This window comes from Chenopodium album, chromosome 14, assembly GCF_948465745.1.
Source record: "Chenopodium album chromosome 14, dcCheAlbu1.1, whole genome shotgun sequence".
Taxonomy (NCBI): Eukaryota; Viridiplantae; Streptophyta; class Magnoliopsida; order Caryophyllales; family Amaranthaceae; genus Chenopodium; species Chenopodium album.
In genome coordinates, this window is record NC_137847.1 from 50,493,450 (window position 1) to 50,515,415 (window position 21,966).

General features: G+C 32.7%; 2 protein-coding genes across 2 annotated transcripts; both read left to right on the forward strand.

The window, feature by feature from the left end:
• Nucleotides 1–2,787: 2,787 nt before the first annotated feature.
• LOC145578267 (uncharacterized) lies at nt 2,788–3,444 on the forward strand. Its single transcript, XM_081635620.1, has one exon. It carries the CDS (start codon nt 2,788–2,790, stop codon nt 3,442–3,444), a length of 657 nt encoding a protein of 218 aa, XP_081491746.1.
• Nucleotides 3,445–13,985: 10,541 nt separating this feature from the next.
• On the forward strand, nt 13,986–18,619 carry LOC145578269 (uncharacterized). Its single transcript, XM_081635621.1, has 4 exons — nt 13,986–14,061; nt 14,295–14,458; nt 14,565–14,596; nt 16,999–18,619. The coding sequence occupies exons 1-4, from the start codon at nt 13,986–13,988 to the stop codon at nt 18,617–18,619; spliced, it is 1,893 nt and encodes a 630-aa protein (XP_081491747.1).
• Nucleotides 18,620–21,966: the final 3,347 nt, after the last annotated feature.

Genomic DNA, 21,966 nt, shown 5'->3' on the forward strand with positions numbered 1-21,966 from the left:
ACGGCACGGCACGGCCCGCCGCGGAGCCGGCACGGCCCGCCGCGGAGCCGGCACGGCCCGTGCCCATGTTTACCTTTGACCTCCATTAATGCTTGCCAAGTTCTATAAAACTAACAAATCATAGCTATAATATGATTAATCATCACTTAAACGATTATCATATTAAGTGAAACAGAGCCAAATGACATCTGGCCGTGCTCATTTTATTGAATATTATTTTAATAAGGTAAAAAGAATTGACTTTTGCAGTACAAAATAAACATCTAAGGAAGCCGTAGTTTATCACCAATGGAAAAACTATAAACAAATCTACAAAAACAAGACAATTTTATAGTATCAACAACTATGGGCCCATATTTAATAAAAAGTTGTTGATTTATTTGTAATTTTGTTATTTGATAAACAGACTTGTACTTTTCACATACGATAGGGGGAATTTTAATTACGAAGTACGAAATAGTAACTAATTGCATCTAATTTGGGTGTACCATGTAGAACTCCTATTGCATTTGAGGGGGGATTATATGGAACTCCTCAAATGGAAGGGTACAACGTAGAAAACCCGAAATCTCAAAGGCATTATGTAGAAAAACCCAAACTATATTATGTGAGATCATGTTGGATTATTTGAAAATCATTTCAAATAATAAAATGTTTTGAATTTTTATTCAATTTAATTAAATATATCTTTTAGTCAAAGATGTGCATTGGATACCTTAACCTTAAAATTTTATACAATAAAAAGAAAAAGAAGTAATTAAAGCTTTAATAGCTTAATTTGTTCTTTTATGGTGACGGTAAAACAACAACGGCTTTTTATTAAAAAAAAAAAATTGGTAATTGATAAAAGCTTTAAAAATGGTAAGTTAAACATTTGTTTTAACATATATAATAAGGAGAATTTTTTTTTATTTTTTAAAATGTAATTAAATGAAATTTTTCTTGTGGAGGCGGATGTACCAAGCATGATACATCCGGATTTTTTTATAAAAGGCGGAACAAACATATAGTTGTTTTGTAAAGAACATATACTGTACTTGTTTTACAAAGAACATCCACCTTTATGTTTTTTTTTTTGTATATCTAAACAATATCCATAATATGAATAAAGAACATGATAATATTATGTAATTAACATTATTTATATTCACCCACCATAATATAAAAACAAAATTTAAAGAACATTTCACAATAAACAATGAGTATTATGTCACAAATAAAAATACATTACACTGACAATCACATAACACAGAAATAAAGAATATTATTTAATAGTGTGTTCTTTATATAATAGTGTCATATTCATGGTTATTAATAGTTTTTTGTTCTTTTTTTATATTTCTTTATGTTCTTTTATCACGTTCATTACATTTTAACAATATGTTCTTTTCACTTTAGATATATGTTCTTTACAATTCTATACCATATTTTTTTCACTTTAACTAAATGTTTTTTTCACTTAAACTAAATGTTGTTTACATTTCTATATAATATTCTTTCCATTTTTTTTATTTTTTTTAACGGATGTCATGCATGCGCATGGTACATCTGCCTCCATGAACCACTAATTGATAATTAAAGATATTGACCTATAAACACAACTTTTTAATGTTCTTGGCGGTTAATCCTTTGATTTCAAAATAATTGATATAATTAGACTATTTAAATATCAATGGCTAAGTAACGTTGAAACCCGCAAATAATACTACCTCAGTTTCTTTTTAGTTGTAACAAAAGGACGATATTATTTGCAATACATAAAAATTCCTTTCCTGCAACTAAATATTAACCAAACTAGTATATAATAACGCACATGCATGGGAACTTGGGAAGATATTTTGTGAGGTGCTAGAAGATATGATGCCGATCACATCTGAATCGAATCATATTAGGTAGATTATTATATAATAGAATATTAATTTTGAGTTTGGCAAGGTTTATAAAATATACTAATGGTTTAACATGAAGGAAATAAAATAATAGTGTCATTAAACATCTAAATTTGGTATAGATCTGGAGAATGAGTAATATATAGATGACATTTTGGGTTCCAATGTTTCATCCCCATCAACTCAAATCACAATTTAAGTGCCAAAGAAATAAATACAAGTAATTGTATACAAGTATATACGAAGTATATATAAGCATGGCTAAGCAATCAATTTCAACCACTTCCAAGTTTGCTCTCTTAGCATTTCTGATGCTCACTATAGCTGGTATATATTTATTTAATTTTATCTCTCTTTGATTTCATTGTGTAAGCTATCTTAATTAGTTAAAGTCGAAACTAAGTAATAATCTTGATTTCTAAAAAATTAACTCATATAAGATCAAGCTAGAGTTTTTATAAGATATTATATATTGTTATTATATTGTCAGAAAGTTAGTTTCACTAACTATTGTATAAATAGGCTTAGTCTTCATTTATTACCATATACATTTCATTTCTACAATTTACTTGAATGAAACATCCTCTTATTCTCTCATATTTCTTCTTCTTCAATATTCTTTTGTTCATCAATTTACATTTCTATATGGTATCAGAGCGCTTAATCTCATCGAAGAATAGGGTTCTACGCAATTGTGTTTTCTGGATTTGATTACTCTGTTTCATTTCCAGTTTGATTTCCGAAATTCGATTGCGAAGTTCTTCCGATTGTTGAAACTTCTTGCATATCTTGAATTTAGCTCAGTTTTTTTTTTTTGGCGATTTGTTGCAATCGTCTTCGTTTTTTTTTTTCTGGAATTGCGATTGATTTTTTTTTTTTGGTGTTTGAAGCTCTTTTAATGGCGTCTGGAAGAATTTTTGGCGATAACAATGGAGGTCAGCAAAATTTAGGTAATCTTGATCCTCTTTTCATTGCTAATTCTGATAATCCTACTTCGTCTTTGGTTGCGGTTCAATTTTCTGGTCAAAATTTTATTAGATGGAGTAGAAGTGTTAGGCGAGCATTAGTTGCTAAGAATAAGGATGGATTCATTACTGGATCTTTGAAGGAACCTGATATTTCTCATAGTGATTATCAGAGATGGAAAAGAGCAGATTATATGGTTGTTAGTTGGATTTTGAGTTCAATGAGTGCTGAATTAGCTGATGATTTTGCTAGTGTTGAATTAGCTGATGATTTTGCTTACATTGAGTCTTCATCTGAACTATGGAAAGAATTGCATGAGCGATTTGGTCAGTCTAATGGACCTCTGATATATCAATTGAAGAAGGAAATTGATGCTTTAAAACAAGAAAATCTGAGTATCATTGCTTATTATGGCAAAATCAAGAAACTGTGGGATGAATTACAGAGTTTGAGAGCCTTTCCTACTTGTAGTTGTGGAGCTCTTACTAGTTGTACTTGTCAATTTCTTAAGAAATTGGCTGATCTTGAAGGAGAGGATCGATTGATGAGTTTCTTCTTGGACTTAATAGTGGTTGTGATTCAACTATAACTAATATTTTGTCCATGGATCCTTTACCTACAATCAATCGTGCTTTCTCAATTACTCAACAGATTGAGAAACAGAAGGAAGTTAGTGGTTCTACTGAACACATTGCTGAAAGTAGTGCTATGGCTGCACAAAGGATGGTTAGAAACGGTTTACATAGGTCTGGACGGAACACTTTTGGACAAAAGAAGGATTGGAAGAAAGAAAAATACAGAAAGAAGTGTGATCATTGTAAGGAGAAGGGACACACCGTTGATACTTGTTTCAAGATACATGGGTATCTTGATTGGTATAATGAAATTAAGGCTTCTAAGGGGTCTGGTACGCAGTCTGGTGGACAAAGAATGGCTGCAAATGTTCATACAAATCAAGAGACATCTGATTCACCTCTTGATTCTGGTGGCAATTCTGATAATGCTGGTGGAATTGATTCAGACATGTTAAGTGCTATCTGTCAGGAAGTGATGAAGACAATGAAGGGAAAGCAGACTTATGACTCAGGATCAACATTTGCAAATTTTGCAGGTACTGATTCTATTTCATGTGTTGTTAGTCAGTCTATTGAAAATTGCTTATGGATTGTAGATTCTGGTGCATGTGATCATATCGTGTTTGATGCAAACATGTTTATCATTAAGAGAAATCTTGATAAGACCTGTTAGAGTGGTGTTGCCTGATGGTACTTACAAGTTTGTTAAAATGGTTGGAAGTGTGAAGCTGAATAAGAATTTGGTGCTTAATGATGTTATGTTGGTGGATGGTTTCAAGCATAATTTGCTGTCTATTGGTCGATTAATTGATCAGACTGGAGTTCATATTTATTTCACTGCCCATGGATGTTATTTTCAGGACCCTTCTAGTGAGAAAGTGCTTGGATATGGTCAGAGGGAAAATGGTTTATACTACTTCATCAGAGATATTGCTGGAGATGAAGGTATTGCTTTTACTAAAAATATAGGAAGCTGCAATAGTGTTGATAATAATCAGTTGTTACTTGCTTTACCTAGTAAAACTGGAACAAGTGATGTAGATAAGGCTAATAAGACTAGCTTAGATATTCTACATGCTAGGATTGGACATGTATCATTGTCTAAGATGAAATATATTCATGATTGTGATTGTTCTGGTCTTAAGGAATATAATTGTGGAGTTTGTTTTCATGCAAAACAACACAAGCTGCCTTTTCATGTGAGCACAAGTAGAGCTGATGCTGTATATGATTTGATTCACATTGATTTGTGGGGTCCCTATAGAGTTCATGCTTTAAATGGAGCTTCTTATTTCCTTACAATTCTAGATGACCATAGTAGAGTCACCTGGACATTTCTTTTGCATAATAAAATGCAAGTGTTGAAGACTGTGAACAATTTTCTGTCTATGGTAGAAACTCAATTCCAGAACAAAGTTAAGGCTGTAAGATCTGATAATGGGATTGAGTTAGTGAAAGAACAATGCCTAGATCTGTTTGGTGCTAAAGGGATAATACATCATAAAAGTGTTCCTAAAGCTCCTCAACAGAATGCTAGGGTTGAAAGAAAACATAGGCACTTGCTTGAAGTTGCTCGAGCTCTTAGGTTTCATGCTAACTTGCCTAAGAAGTTCTGGGGTGATTGTATTTTGACTGCAACACATTTGATAAACAAGCTTCCTGTTAAGATTCTAGACTTGAAAACTCCTTATGAGATATTATTTCAAAGGGCTCCTACTTACAATGAGCTGAGGATTATGGGATGTCTTTGTTATGCTTATAACATGAGCAATAACAGAGATAAATTTGACTCAAGAGCAAGAAAATGTATCTTTCTTGGATATCCTTTTGGTCAAAAAGCTTTCAAGCTTTATGATCTTGATACACATACAACTTTTGTGTCTAGAGATGTGATATTTTTTAAAACTGTTTTTCCTTTTCAGACTGATAAAAATGCCATAAACAAAAAATGCCTTGTTCCCAGCATAGTCTCTTTCAGTAGTGAATCTAATGCTGTTATTCCTACTGAGAATGTTGATATTTTTACTGAAGATTCTTCTTCTCATCTATATGATAATATTGATCAATTTTTTGACAATACTTTTGAGGAACATCCTGAGTCAAGTTCTCAATCAGAAAACTCTACTCATTTTCATTCTCATATTGATGTTCCTGTTGTTAGAACATCATCTAAACCTGTTAAACCTTCTACCAAACTTCAAAATTTTATCATTACCTACCTACCCCACAAAAATAATCCACAAAAAATCTCAGTCTGAATCTTTTGCTGTTAATTCTTCCCAAATTACTGAGCCTAAACACTATAATCAAGCAAAATATGATCCTAATTGGATTGAAGCAATGGAGAAAGAGTTAAAGGCATTAGAAGATAATGATACTTGGGAGTTGACTGAACTACCTAAGGGAAAGAAAGCAATAGGATCCAAATGGGTTTATAAAACAAAGTTAAACCCAAATGGTACTATTGAGAGATATAAAGGGAGAGTAGTAGCTATTGGATATCAACAAGTGGAAGGACAAGACTTCACTCAGACTTTCTCACCAGTTGCTAAGATTGCTACTGTGAGAATTGTTATTTCTCTTTCTACTGTGAAGAATTGGCCTCTATGTCAATTAGATGTTAACAATGCATTTCTGCATGGTTACTTAGATGAAGAGGTCTATATGGTACCTCCTGCTGGATATAAGAAAGCAAGAAAGGGTCAAGTATGTAAGTTGAAAAAGTCCATTTATGGCCTGAAACAAGCTTCCAGACAATGGAACAAAGAGCTCAGTAAGCTTTTGAAGAATCTTGGTTTTCAGCAGTCCAAACAAGACTATTCTTTGTTTACCAGGAGCTTAGAAGGTGAGTTCCTAGTAATCTTGGTGTATGTGGATGACATGCTCATAACTGGAACTTCTACTGCTCAGATTGATGGTGTTAAAAAGGCTTTAGATAGAGCTATTACTATAAATGATCTTGGTGATTTGAAGTATTTTCTGGGAATTGAAATCACTAGGAATTCTGAAGGGATTTTCCTTTCACAAAGGAAGTATATCAAAGATGTTATTTTTAATGCTGGGATGGATGATTGTTCTGTTGCTGCTGTTCCTTTGCCTACTGGTTTAAAGCTTTCTACAGAACATGGTGAGTTACTTAAGGAACCTGATATTTACAGAAGACTTGTTGGCAGATTGTTATACCTAGGAATAACAAGACCAGATTTATCATACTCAGTACAGCACCTGAGTCAATTTATGCACTCTCCAAGGGTACCTCATCTCAGAGCTGCTCTACATGTTCTCAGATATTTGAAAGGAACAATGAACTGTGGTTTATGGTATTCAGCACACTCAGACTTAGATTTGTCAGCTTACAGTGATGCTGATTGGGGTGGATGTCAGTTTAGTAGTATATCCTTGAGTGCATATACAGTTTTCCTTGGTTCTAATTTGATTTCATGGAAAACTAAGAAGCATAGAAGTGTCAGTAAATCTTCTGCTGAGTCTGAATACATAAGTATGTCAGTTGCATCAAGTGAAGTTGAATGGGTTTATGTTTTGTTGGAAGATTTGCTAGTTCAATCTAGGCTGCCTATTCCTTTGATGTGTGATAACACTTCTGCAGAACATCTTGCTCAAAATCCTATGTTTCATGAGAAGACTAAGCACCTAAAGAGAGATATGCATTATGTCAGAGAATTAGTGGAAGCTGGTTTTCTGTGCACTCAGCATGTTTCTTCAGAAGAACAGTTGGCAGATCTCCTCACTAAGCCTTTAGCTTCTAATAGGCATAGTGTTCTGAGTTCCAAGCTTGGACTCATTGATCAGGTCCAGCTTGAAGGGGGAGTATAAGATATTATATATTGTTATTATATTGTCAGAAAGTTAGTTTCACTAACTATTGTATAAATAGGCTTAGTCTTCATTTATTACCGTATACATTTCATTTCTACAATTTACTTGAATGAAACATCCTCTTATTCTCTCATACTTCTTCTTCTTCAATATTCTTTTGTTCATCAATTTACATTTCTATAGTTTTGCTTCTTGGCTTTGGTAATTATATTATTGACTACTTGTTTTAATTAATTGCTTATTAACATGTACTGTAATGGTGTATATATACAGCTCATATGCTAAGCGCGACGCAACTAACAACCGAGACAAACCCTGAAGTTATGAAAGCAATACTACTACAAGAGATAGGAAAGGAACAACTTGCTACTTATTACTTGAAAAAAACGGAATTGGAAGAAGCAAAGCTGGCCATGGTTGTCGAACAAAAGCCACTTAAATGCGAGGGAAAAGGAGGCCCTTGTACTTGGGCTGAGTGTTGTCCTGGCCTTTTATGTGCATATGTTTTTCCCATAGGGAAATTTGGCACTTGTGTCGATCGATAGACGGTAGAGTATTAAACATGTTCCCGGGCCTCAACCATCAGTTTAACCTTTTGGTTGAGTTGGTCCATTAACATGATATCGGAGTAAAGTCACGGGTTCAAATTTCATCCGCGTGGAATGTTTTGCGCCAGGTATGCGGAAGACCTATGCTGCATCCACACTTCAAACCCAACGGGCTCTTATATAGTTATGTAAGGGGGCTTGATAGAGTATAAAACATGTTCTTATGCCTCAATCATCAATTTAAGCTTTTAATTGATATATTCCTTTAATAATAGATGTAGTTTATTTTGAGTGTAAGTAGTATGTTTTATATATGTTGAATGTATGTGATCGAAGCTTGAACATCACTTTGAAACTTACTACGAAGTATATTTTATCTTACGTCTATCCACCTTTTTAAAAAAATTCTTAAAATAAATGTGGATGTATCTAGATTATTAGCCAAATAGAACATAAAAGAGCGGAATGAGTACTAATGGATGGATCTCGCCGATTATACAACAAGGACCTTTATTCATATGCAGAATTTAAACGCAACACGAACTAAACAGAAGTAAAAGAACAAGGCCAGCCTGGCCAGGAGCTTAACTGAAGTACAACTAAAACATTATCAGATCACTAGCTTAACATTAGGTCCTTTGTAATCACTTCCAAGTGCAAGATCGAAGATCCGAGTTTAATGGCAAAGTGAAGGTTGGTTAAAGAAGAGTTCACAGTACCAATTACAACACTGGAGGTTCATGAAACACTGGCCTCTAGTACCTGCAGCCATACACTGGAGTGTCCCCATTTGTTGCGCGATTGAGTAAGCGATCATGGCCTCTTTCAGTCCATTAGGGTTTCTACTAGTCATGAGTTGCTGGTGATAAGCATTTGCATTTACATTGTTATTAGGTTGTTGATGATGAGAACGATGTAGCTCATCCAGCTTATTTCCTTCTTCTATCATCTCTTGAATGATCATAACCTTTTTGACTTTAGGCCTTGCCTCATCACTCACACCGCCGTCTGCTTGAAATTTTCCCATTGCTGTTGGAGCTGCATTCATTGATAAATTTATTAGCTTTCTTGCTAGTTAAATATAAACGAACATTGTTGCTTTAATTAATTGGTGGACGGCTTGCATATATAATATCATGTCAAGTAGCTACTCATACATATATACTACTCGTTTCATCGTTAAAATTATATTGTGAGGACCAATCATTCGATGATCTAAACTATTAATGTGACAATTAAATTTAGACATTTTGAGCTCAAAAGAGTGGTGAGTAATGATTGATTCCATGTTAATAGATTATCAAACTATCAAGGTAATAGAGTAATTAGGGTTTACATAAAGATGAGTGAGAGTGTATTTTATTTTTAAAAAAATGATAATTTGAGTATGTTTGGAGACCATGATAGGAGAGTGAAATGATAAGAATAAAAAGTGAGATTAGTGGGAGGGAAGTCAAAAATAAATATATAATAGAGGTACTTCTATATAAGGAAGTGATGCACGTAATTATTAAGAAACGGCCATTATAATTTTTGCCGTCGTGTTATTAGCTTAAAAAGCTTGAGTAATGATTATTGACTCCATGATAATAGAGTATATCAAGGGTAATATAATACACAAATATATAAGAATACCGAGTACCCATGATGACATTACTCTATTATATGCTACTTCCTTCGTTTTTCAACACTTGGAATATACACTTATTACGGTCGCATGATTTAACACAATTCGAATGGGGTTAAGAGCCTGTTAGGTGTATATAGTAGTTATGTAGTGGGTCGTGATTTGTATATATTAGTTAGTACATTTTAGAATTGAATTTTGTAAAACCTTTTAACCTAATCTTATACTCCCTCCATCCATTATTAAATAATTAACATAGTCAAAATTAGTACACATGCTAATGCACTATTTTGACCTTAGATATATACGAAGTATGATTAACATGTACTATTAGTTAAAAATAAAAATAAAAAAAAAATAAAAAATTTGATATTATAAAACTTTATATTAACAATGTTTATATTTCATAATAAAATTTGTTTTTATTCCTTATTAAATAAACAGTGGTTAAAGTTAGTATATAAATAATGAAAAAAAGTCAAATATGTCAACAATATAGGAACAAAGGGTTTTCAACATACAAAGTACTCTCGTACATGAATATATGATAGATATATGTATATTGACTATATTCCGTATTTATTTTCAAGTGATCACTAGTAGAGTAATAATTAGCTTAATCAGAATTTAATGAATAAGTTAAAACCAATTAGGTGGGAAAGAAATTACCAGAGATAGTGAGCAATAGAAAAGCTAAGAGAGCCAACTTAGAAATCGATTGCTTCTCCATTCTTTTCTTTTCTTTTTTTTTTAATATTACTTTGATTATATTGAACTATTGAAGTGAAGAATTATAACTCCGAGTATCATCTATTTATAGTAATAATTTTCCATATTAAGTAATGTTAAGTAATATATCAACCTCTAGTATGGCTAATCAAAACACCCCACCATGATATTTACTGAATTCAATTAGAAATATTTATATCTGCTGCATCAACACGTGAAATCATTAATGCTAACTGAAACATATTGGAATCATTTACTGTTTTAGAAGGTTGGGAATTGGGCTAATTGCCTAGAAGTTCTAACAATTAGCTAAACATAGTAATACCTCAATTTCTAAATAATGCGTTGTCATTTGATTAAACTTAGAAATCATAATAATTTCGTACAAGAAGTTTGTTTTTGTAGATCCATTTTATAGAAACAAAGTAGGATAATATTGTTTGGATATTAGTAAAAGTTATAATAATTTCAATTATGTGATTATGAGCTTGCATATAAGTGATTTTTTCCATTTTATAGGATGTAGAACTTTTAAGGAATGAAGGAAAATTTCTTACTCCCTCCTTTCTTTAATTAAATGTCTACTTCTCTTTATTATGTTAGTAATCAATGCTAAAAATAGACATTTAATAAAGGAACAGAGGGAGTATATAACTAAAGAGAAATATAAGTCATATAAAGTCTTATCCCGAGGTACTGGGTGGAGAAGGTTCATCTTCTTACTACTACAGTAAATCATAGCTTAAGTTCCTTCAATTATATTGTTTAATTTCTTGTCAAAAAAAAAATTAAAAAATTAAAAAAAAAAATTGTATTGTTTAATTTTGTTGTATTGTTTGAGCTCATATATATGAAAACAAAATTTTAAAAAATAAAAAAAAATAAAAAAAAAGAGAGAAGGAAAATGGAAGAGAGATTACGGGAGTAAAAAAAAGAAAGGAAAATGGATATAAGGGAAGAAGAGAAATATTTTTAGGGCTCGTTTGGTCGAATCTTAGAAATGCAAATTACTCGGAAATTTATATTTCCGGGTAATTGAAATTCCTTGGAAATGCCAAATTGTGTTTTGGCTAACCATGGTAAGGGAAATTGAAAATTCTCATGGAAAGTTCCACTTATTCTAGGTAGAGTTGGTTATTGGGTAGACTAGCCCAATGATAATAGGGTTAGGGCCAAGCTTAAATGACTTTTAATGGATAGGGCATTTAACGGACAGAGCCCTTATTAGGTAGGGTTAATATAGGGCCAAAATATTTTTTTCAATTTAATAGACAAACAAAACAAATAATGTAAAAATAATTACGTAGATAAATTTGTATTCATATACACTTATTAATGGCTTTATTCAATAATTATTTTAATTGATATTTTGTTGGTCCGCCCATTATCGACCATCTATTGACCCGCGACCTGCATTGGCCGACCCGCTATTGACCCTATAAAATGTGACCCTCTTTGTCTCGACCCTAGTCCGACCCGCCAATAACCAGGTCTAATCCTAGGTAATTAAACTCCATTTTATGGAAAGTGAAACTTCTTAGAAATTTCTACTTTCCATTAATTTGGCAACCAAACAACACAAAAAAAAAAATTAATTCTTAGAAATTTTAACTTTTCACATTTTTTTTTCTGTCAGCCAAACAACACCTTAATCATCCTGATATTTTCTTGTTTAATTTAAGTATCCACCGCGCCACCGAGTTATTCAAACGTGACACTATTAATGCTTGCCAAATTCCGGTAAGTACTTCAATACCTGATTCCGGATGAGTACGGGCATGTTCTCATTGACTAAAATGAGCTAAACTTAACTGAACTGAACTGAACTTATTAGAGTTGAACTGAACTAAACTTATTAATTAGTGATTTTTAACTACGGATTAATGATCTTTGATTATTTATTATTATATATATGTGTATATACAAATATACATATTAAAATATTTAGAACTGAACTGAATTGTACTGAAATTATTATAACTGAACTGAAATTAATCTAATGAGAACAGGCCCTACGTCTTGTATGGTAATACCTTTGACCTCCATTAATGCTTGCCAAGTTCTATAAAACTAACAAATCATAGCTATAATATGATTAATCATCACTTAAACGGTTATCATATTAAGTGAAACAGAGCCAAATGACATCTGGCCGTGCTCATTTTATTGAATATTATTTTAATAAGGTAAAAAAAATTGACTTTTGCAGTACAAAATAAACATCTAAGGAAGCCGTAGTTTATCACCAATGGAAAAACTATAAACAAATCTACAAAAACAAGACAATTTTATAGTATCAACAACTATGGGCCCATATTTAATAAAAAGTTGTTGATTTATTTGTAATTTTGTTATTTGATAAACAGACTTGTACTTTTCACATACGATAGGGGGAATTTTAATTACGAAGTATGAAATAGTAACTAATTGCATCTAATTTGGGTGTACCATGTAGAACTCCTATTGCATTTGAGGGGGGATTATATGGAACTCCTCAAATGGAAGGGTACAACGTAGAAAACCCGAAATCTCAAAGGCATTATGTAGAAAAACCCAAACTATATTATGTGAGATCATGTTGGATTATTTGAAAATCATTTCAAATAATAAAATGTTTTGAATTTTTATTCAATTTAATTAAATATATCTTTTAGTCAAAGATGTGCATTGGATACCTTAACCTTAAAATTTTATACAATAAAAAGAAAAAGAAGTAATTAAAGCTTTAATAGCTTAATTTGTTCTTTTATGGTGACGGTAAAACAACAACGGCTTTTTATAAAAAAAAAAAAAATTGGTAATTGATAATTAGTAATTTAGTACTACCTCCGTTTTTTTTTTTAATTGACACCGTTTGACTTATACACTATTCACAAACTACACTTTGACTAGCATTTGTGATTTATAGCTACAACAAAACATAGTCAAGTGGGATCTTGTTTAAATCGTCTCAATGTATATTTTATTAATATCCATGTCGAGAATTAGAGAAATTAATCATCAAAATAGTACGTTGGCAAGCGTGAAAAGAAAAAGGTGTCAACTAAATAAAAACGGAGGAAGTATCTTTTATAAAAGTGAAGAGAATTATTGGGATGTATATCTCACATTGAAGAAAAGAGATAGTCATGTCCACTTTATAAGGCTAAGGGGCTACAACGAGAGCATGTTTGGGCTAGAAGTGTGGATGCAACATGGACCCTCCTCATACCCAGCGCTTAATATTCCACTTAAAAGAAGGGGGTGGATGGGAATCGAACGTTGATGGTTGAGGCCTAGGAATATAAAAGCTTAAGTCAACAAATGTATTTTCTATAGAGAGAGTGTAATGAGAGAGAATTAAAAAAAAGTTCCCACCATTAACGATTGGAGAGCTATATATACAGTAAATTTAGATGGCAAAGCTTTTGTTTTTTTTTTCCTCCATTTGTTTTTACTTGCAACATACCTTTTAAACACGTAATTTTATGAGATGATTAGTTAAGGTAAATGAGCAATTTTATCAAAATAATTTTAATACGAGGATTAGAGTAGAGTTAGGGATCATGTGTAAAGATTATTTTGAATAATTTCTTCGTTTACATTTAAATTCTCAACCTCAAAGTGTACCACAAGATTGTGCTGCAAGTAAATAGAAATGGAGGAAGTACTAGGGTAGCACAAATAACGGCGATCATTGTGAAGAATGAGTAGTATAAATAGATGACATTTAGGTTTCAACTAATTGACTCTTCATCCACATCAATCGATCAAACTAAAGGAAAAAAAAAAAAAAAAAAAAAAAAAAAAAAAAAAAAAAAAAAAAAAAAAGAGCATGGCAAAGCAATCAACTTCATCCACTTCCAACTTTAAGTTGACTCTCTTGGCATTTCTGATGCTCACTATCGTTGGTATACTTATTTTTCCCCTCTATCTTTAGCTTCGATTTCATTTTGTAGGCTAGCTAGCTTAACTAGTTAATGACAAATTAAAGGTAATTTTAATTTCTAAATATTTAACATGGTGCCAAATTCAAGCAGAAATTTTAATATGGTTTTAAGATCCAGCGAGTTAAGATCTAAGGTTTTCGCTTCTTGAGAATCCGTGTTAATTAATGAATGATTAATTGTTATGATGTATGCAGCTCCTACGCTCGGCAGGATGCAATCAACAACTGAGACAAACCCAGAAGTTATGAAAACCTTAATACAAGAACTAGGAAAGGAACAGCTTGCTGCTTATTACACGCAGAAAACAATAATGGCAGCAAATCAACAACTTGACTCGGAAGAACCAAAGCTCGCAATGGTCATTGAACAAAGTCAACTGAAATGCACACGAAGCCGAGGATATTGTGATATAAATAACCCAAATTGTTGCGAGGGACTTACTTGTCAGCGGATCAAATATCCAGATAGCGCTTGCCTCTAATGGTACGGTGTTCATGTATGTAATGCAATGGTTCGTTAGCAAGGGTGACTAATTAGGCGAAAATCGAGTTAAATAATTAAATGTAAGCAGGATTACGTCGATGCTTCGTATGTGTATGTCGATCTATAGTTGATGATGTGCTCGGATCGGTAGCTTATTTCGTATTTGTAGTGTGAGTGAAGTTATGTTAGGACCTATGAAGGTGATGAATATCAATGTAAGTATGTAACTCTGTGTTTGATGTGAGAGATGTTTAGCACGTTTGCTTAAATAAAGGTATGTATGAGTACTTTCGTTTACTTCGTTTCTATGATTATTATAATTACTTTAAAAAACAATCAGCTTAGAGATATTAAAGCTTTAAAAATGGTAAGTTAAACATTTGTTTTAACATATATAATAAGGAGAATTTTTTTTTTATTTTTTAAAATGTAATTAAATGAAATTTTTCTTGTGGAGGCGGGTGTACCAAGCATGGTACATCCGGATTTTTTATAAAAGGCGGAATGAACATATAGTTGTTTTGTAAAGAACATATACTGTACTTGTTTTACAAAGAACATCCACCTTTATGTTTTTTTTTGTATATCTAAACAATATCCATAATATGAATAAAGAACATGATAATATTATGTAATTAACATTATTTATATTCACCCACCATAATATAAAAACAAAATTTAAAGAACATTTCACAATAAACAATGAGTATTATGTCACAAATAAAAATACATTACACTGACAATCACATAACACAGAAATAAAGAATATTATTTAATAGTGTGTTCTTTATATAATAGTGTCATATTCATGGTTATTAATAGTTTTTTGTTCTTTTTTTATATTTCTTTATGTTCTTTTATCACGTTCATTACATTTTAACAATATGTTCTTTTCACTTTAGATAAATGTTCTTTACAATTCTATATCATATTTTTTTCACTTTAACTAAATGTTTTTTTCACTTAAACTAAATGTTGTTTACATTTCTATATAATATTCTTTCCGTTTTTTTTATTTTTTTTTTAACGGATGTCATACATGCGCATGGTACATCTGCCTCCATGTACCACTAATTGATAATTAAAGATATTGACCTATAAACACAACTTTTTAATGTTCTTGGCGGTTAATCCTTTGATTTCAAAATAATTGATATAATTAGACTATTTAAATATCAATGGCTTAGTAACGTTGAAACCCGCAAATAATACTACCTCAGTTTGTTTTTAGCTGTAACAAAGGGACGAATACATAAAAATTCCTTTGCTGCAACTAAATATTAACCAAACTACTATATAATAACGCACATGCATGGGAACTTGGGAAGATATTTTGTGAGGTGCTAGAAGATATGATGCCGATCACATCTGAATCGAATCATATTAGGTAGATTATTATATAATAGAATATTAATTTTGAGTTTGGCAAGGTTTATAAAATATACTAATGGTTTAACATGAAGGAAATAAAATAATAGTGTCATTAAACATCTAAATTTGGTATAGATCTGGAGAATGAGTAATATATAGATGACATTTTGGGTTCCAATGTTTCATCCCCATCAACTCAAATCACAATTTAAGTGCTAAAGAAATAAATACAAGTAATTGTATACAAGTATATACGAAGTATATATAAGCATGGCTAAGCAATCAATTTCAACCACTTCCAAGTTTGCTCTCTTAGCATTTCTGATGCTCACTATAGCTGGTATATATTTATTTAATTTTATCTCTCTTTGATTTCATTGTGTAAGCTATCTTAATTAGTTAAAGTCGAAACTAAGTAATAATCTTGATTTCTAAAAAATTAACTCATATAAGATCAAGCTAGAGTTTTTATAAGATATTATATATTGTTATTATATTGTCAGAAAGTTAGTTTCACTAACTATTGTATAAATAGGCTTAGTCTTCATTTATTACCATATACATTTCATTTCTACAATTTACTTGAATGAAACATCCTCTTATTCTCTCATATTTCTTCTTCTTCAATATTCTTTTGTTCATCAATTTACATTTCTATATGGTATCAGAGCGCTTAATCTCATCGAAGAATAGGGTTCTACGCAATTGTGTTTTCTGGATTTGATTACTCTGTTTCATTTCCAGTTTGATTTCCGAAATTCGATTGCGAAGTTCTTCCGATTGTTGAAACTTCTTGCATATCTTGAATTTAGCTCAGTTTTTTTTTGGCGATTTGTTGCAATCGTCTTCGTTTTTTTTTCTGGAATTGCGATTGATTTTTTTTTTTGGAGTTTGAAGCTCTTTTAATGGCGTCTGGAAGAATTTTTGGCAATAACAATGGAGGTCAGCAAAATTTAGGTAATCTTGATCCTCTTTTCATTGCTAATTCTGATAATCCTACTTCGTCTTTGGTTGCGGTTCAATTTTCTGGTCAAATTTTATTAGATGGAGTAGAAGTGTTAGGCGAGCATTAGTTGCTAAGAATAAGGATGGATTCATTATTGGATCTTTGAAGGAACCTGATATTTCTCATAGTGATTATCAGAGATGGAAAAGAGCAGATTATATGGTTGTTAGTTGGATTTTGAGTTCAATGAGTGCTGAATTAGCTGATGATTTTGCTTACATTGAGTCTTCATCTGAACTATGGAAAGAATTGCATGAGCGATTAGGTCAGTCTAATGGACCTCTGATATATCAATTGAAGAAGGAAATTGATGCTTTAAAACAAGAAAATCTGAGTATCACTGCTTATTATGGAAAAATCAAGAAACTGTGGGATGAATTACAAAGTTTGAGAGCCTTTCCTACTTGTAGTTGTGGAGCTCTTACTAGTTGTACTTGTCAATTTCTTAAGAAATTGGCTAATCTTGAAGGAGAGGATCGATTGATGCAGTTTCTTCTTGGACTTAATAGTGGTTATGATTCAACTATAACTAATATTTTGTCCATGGATCCTTTACCTACAATCAATCGTGCTTTCTCAATTACTCAACAGATTGAGAAACAGAAGGAAGTTAGTGGTTCTACTGAACACATTGCTGAAAGTAGTGCTATGGCTGCACAAAGGATGGTTAGAAACGGTTTACATATGTCTGGACAGAACACTTTTGGACAAAAGAAGGATTGGAAGAAAGAAAAATACAGTAAGAAGTGTGATCATTGTAAGGAGAAGGGACACACCGTTGATACTTGTTTCAAGATACATGGGTATCTTGATTGGTATAATGCAATTAAGGCTTCTAAGGGGTCTGGTACGCAGTCTGGTGGACAAAGAATGGCTGCAAATGTTCATACAAATCAAGAGACATCTGATTCACCTCTTGATTCTGGTGGCAATTCTGATAATGCTGGTGGAATTGATTCAGACATGTTAAGTGCTATCTGTCATGAAGTGATGAAGACAATGAAGGGAAAGCAGACTTATGACTCAGGATCAACATTTGCAAATTTTGCAGGTACTGATTCTATTTCATGTGTTGTTAGTCAGTCTATTGAAAATTACTTATGGATTGTAGATTCTGGTGCATGTGATCATATGGTGTTTGATGCAAACATGTTTATCACTAAGAAAAATCTTGATAAACCTGTTAGAGTGGTGTTGCCTGATGGTACTTACAAGTTTGTTAAAATGGTTGGAAGTGTGAAGCTGAATAAGAATTTGGTGCTTAATGATGTTATGTTGGTGGATGGTTTCAAGCATAATTTGCTGTCTATTGGTCGATTAATTGATCAGACTGGAGTTCATATTTATTTCACTGCCCATGGATGTTATTTTCAGGACCCTTCTAGTGAGAAAGTGCTTGGATATGGTCAGAGGGAAAATGGTTTATACTACTTCATCAGAGATATTGCTGGAAGTGAAGGTATTGCTTTTACTAAAAATATAGGAAGCTGCAATAGTGTTGATAATAATCAGTTGTTACTTGCTTTACCTAGTAAAACTAGAACAAGTGATGTAGATAAGGCTAATAAGACTAGCTTAGATATTCTACATGCTAGGCTTGGACATGTATCATTGTCTAAGATGAAATATATTCATGATTGTGATTGTTTTCACTACTAAAATTCGGTCGAATTGCAACCGTTTTTCTACGACCGTCATCAAAACGGTCGCAAAAATTGATATTTGCGACCGTTTTTAAAGCGGTCGCAAATTTGCGACCGTTTTTGGGCTACAAAACGGTCGCAAAGGTACTGAAATATATTTTAAAAATAAAATTCATGTGAAAATTTATTCAAAATTAAATTAATTCTGTTACGACCGTTAGTAGCGGTCGCAAAATGCTTTAAATTACGACCGTTTGAGAAACGGTCGCAACATTACGACCGCCATAACGGTCGCAAAAGTGCTTTTTCAAATTAAAAAAAAAAGGGTATAAAACAAGATCACCCAAACCCTAGTATTAGAAGCAGTCGTTCTCTCTCTCCTCACACATCCTCTTCTCCTATCTCTCTCTTCTCTTTCCTCTTTCCACCTCCCAGTGAACGCCCCTCTTCTCACTCATCCTCTTCACCTCATCTTTTTCTCTTTCTCTCGCATCTCCTCTCTTCACCAACCCGAAATAGAGCAGCCACCTTCACAAGCAAAGCCCACCGTTAAAAACACCACACGAACTTTGGTGTTTATGGTCAAATTCGACCTCAAAAATTCCAGATCTGGAGTTTTCTTGGTCGAATTTGACCATATTGATCTAAAGAGGAAGATATATTACGAAAGGTATGTTTAATTTTCTGAAATTTTGTTTATTTTCGAATTTTGTGGTTGAATTCGTTTTCCGTTCGAATTTCCATGTTTGTTTTGATTTTGTTATCGATTTTTGTTTGTGTTTCTGTTCGAATTCCTTTGATTTTGGTTTTATTTCGAGTTTTTGTTAATTTTGTTCGAATTTGTTCTTTATTTGTTCGAATTTCATAGATTTTTGGTTTGATTTTGAGCTTGAACTTCTCGAATTTAGGTTCGATTTATGAGGGTTTTATTTCGTTTTTGTTTGATTTTTTTGTCGAATTTTTTGTTCTGGGTTTAATTGTTGTGGGTTTATTTTTTTGGGTATAATTATGGGTTGAATTATAGGGCGATTTTTTTTGGTTTAATTTTTGTGCATTTTATTTGTGGGTTAAATTGTTTTGATAAATTTGTTCGAATTATGTCTTTTTTGGATTTTTGTTCGAAATTGTTTGATTGTTTGATAATGTTTTATTTCGTTTTTGTTTGCTTTTTTTTGGAATTTTTTTAACTGTTTTTCTGGGTTAAGGATGGGTGGGTGGTGCTGGGTATTGGTGGGCGATGGTGGGCGACGGTGATGGTGGGTAAAGGACGGCAGAGGCAGGCTAGTGGTTGTTTAGGGTGAGTAGTGGTGGTGGTTTACTGGTTTGGGTGGGATCTGGTTTGGGTGGATCTGGGCTAAGGGTGGGTGGGTGGGTCTTTTTCTTTTTTTTTTGTTTTTTTAATACTTTTAGCGACGGCTTATGACGGTCGCTAAATTCGATATTTGCGACCGTTTCATAAGTCGGTCGCAATTTTTAATATTTGCAACCGTTTTTTTAACGGTCGTTGAAAATAGTTAAAACGGTCGTTAAAAATTTGCGACCGTCAAACGGTCGAAATTTTTTTTTTTGCGACCATCATAATAACGACCGCCATGTTGCGACCGTTGACGGTCGCAATTACGTTTTGCGACCGTTTGCGCCGGTCGCAATTTGGCCAATTTTTAGTAGTGTTTGGTCTTAAGGAATATAATTGTGGAGTTTGTTTTCATGCAAAACAACACAAGCTGCCTTTTCATGTGAGCACAAGTAGAGCTGATGCTGTATTTGATTTGATTCAAATTGATTTGTGGGGTCCCTATAGAGTTCATGCTTTAAATGGAGCTTCTTATTTCCTTACAATTCTAGATGACCATAGTAGAGTCACCTGGACATTTCTTTTGCATAATAAAATGCAAGTGTTGAAGACTGTGAACAATTTTCTGTCTATGGTAGAAACTCAATTCCAGAAGAAAGTTAAGGCTGTAAGATCTGATAATGGGATTGAGTTAGTGAAAGAACAATGCCTAGATCTGTTTGGTGCTAAAGGGATAATACATCAGAAAAGTGTTCCTAAAGCTCCTCAACAGAATGCTAGGGTTGAAAGAAAACATAGGCACTTGCTTGAAGTTGCTCGAGCTCTTAGGTTTCATGCTAACTTGCCTAAGAAGTTCTGGGGTGATTGTATTTTGACTGCAACACATTTGATAAACAAGCTTCCTGTTAAGATTCTAGACTTGAAAACTCCTTATGAGATATTGTTTCAAAGGGCTCCTACTTACAATGAGCTGAGGATTATGGGATGTCTTTGTTATGCTTATAACATGAGCAATAACAGAGATAAATTTGACTCAAGAGCAAGAAAATGTATCTTTCTTGGATATCCTTTTGGTCAAAAATCTTTCAAGCTTTATGATCTTGATACACATACAAATTTTGTGTCTAGAGATGTGATATTTTTTGAAACTGTTTTCCTTTTCAGACTGATAAAAATGCCATAAACAAAAAATGCCTTGTTCCCAGCATTGTCTCTTTCAGTAGTGAATCTGATGCTGTTATTCCTACTAAGAATGTTGATATTTTTACTGAAGATTCTTCTTCTCATCTATATGATAATATTGATCAATTTTTTGACAATACTTTTGAGGAACATCCTGAGTCAAGTTCTCAATCAGAAAACTCTACTCATTTTCATTCTCATATTGATGTTCCTGTTGTTAGAACATCATCTAGACCTGTTAAACCTTCTACCAAACTTCAAAATTTTATCATTACCTACCTACCCCACAAAAATAATCCACAAACATCTCAGTCTAAATCTTTTGCTGTTAATTCTTCCCAAATTACTGAGCCTAAACACTATAATCAAGCAAAATATGATCCTAATTGGATTGAAGCAATGGAGTAAAAGTTAAAGGCATTAGAAGATAATGATACTTGGGAGTTGACTGAACTACCTAAGGGAAAGAAAGCAATAGGATCCAAATGGGTTTATAAAACAAAGTTAAACCCAAATGGTACTATTGAGAGATATAAAGGGAGAGTAGTAGCTATTGGATATCAACAAGTGGAAGGACAAGACTTCACTCAGACTTTCTCACCAGTTGCTAAGATTGCTACTGTGAGAATTGTTATTGCTCTTTCTACTGTGAAGAATTGGCCTCTATGCTAATTAGATGTTAACAATGCATTTCTGCATGGTTACTTAGATGAAGAGGTCTATATGGTACCTCCTGCTGGATATAAGAAAGCAAGAAAGGGTCAAGTATGTAAGTTGAAAAAGTCCATTTATGGCCTGAAACAAGCTTCCAGACAATGGAACAAAGAGCTCAGTAAGCTTTTGAAGAATCTTAGTTTTCAGCAGTCCAAACAAGACTATTCTTTGTT

Coding starts and splice junctions, on each gene's coding strand:
- LOC145578267 (XM_081635620.1), top strand. CDS start 2,788: ATGGCGTCTGGAAGAATTTTTGGCGATAACAATGGAGGTCAGCAAAAT.
- LOC145578269 (XM_081635621.1), top strand. CDS start 13,986: ATGGCAAAGCAATCAACTTCATCCACTTCCAACTTTAAGTTGACTCTC. Junction 14,459..14,564: donor AAGAACCAAAGCTCGCAATG/GTCATTGAACAA, acceptor TCAAATATCCAG/ATAGCGCTTGCCTCTAATGG. Junction 14,597..16,998: donor TCTAATGGTACGGTGTTCAT/GTATGTAATGCA, acceptor AAATTTTATTAG/ATGGAGTAGAAGTGTTAGGC.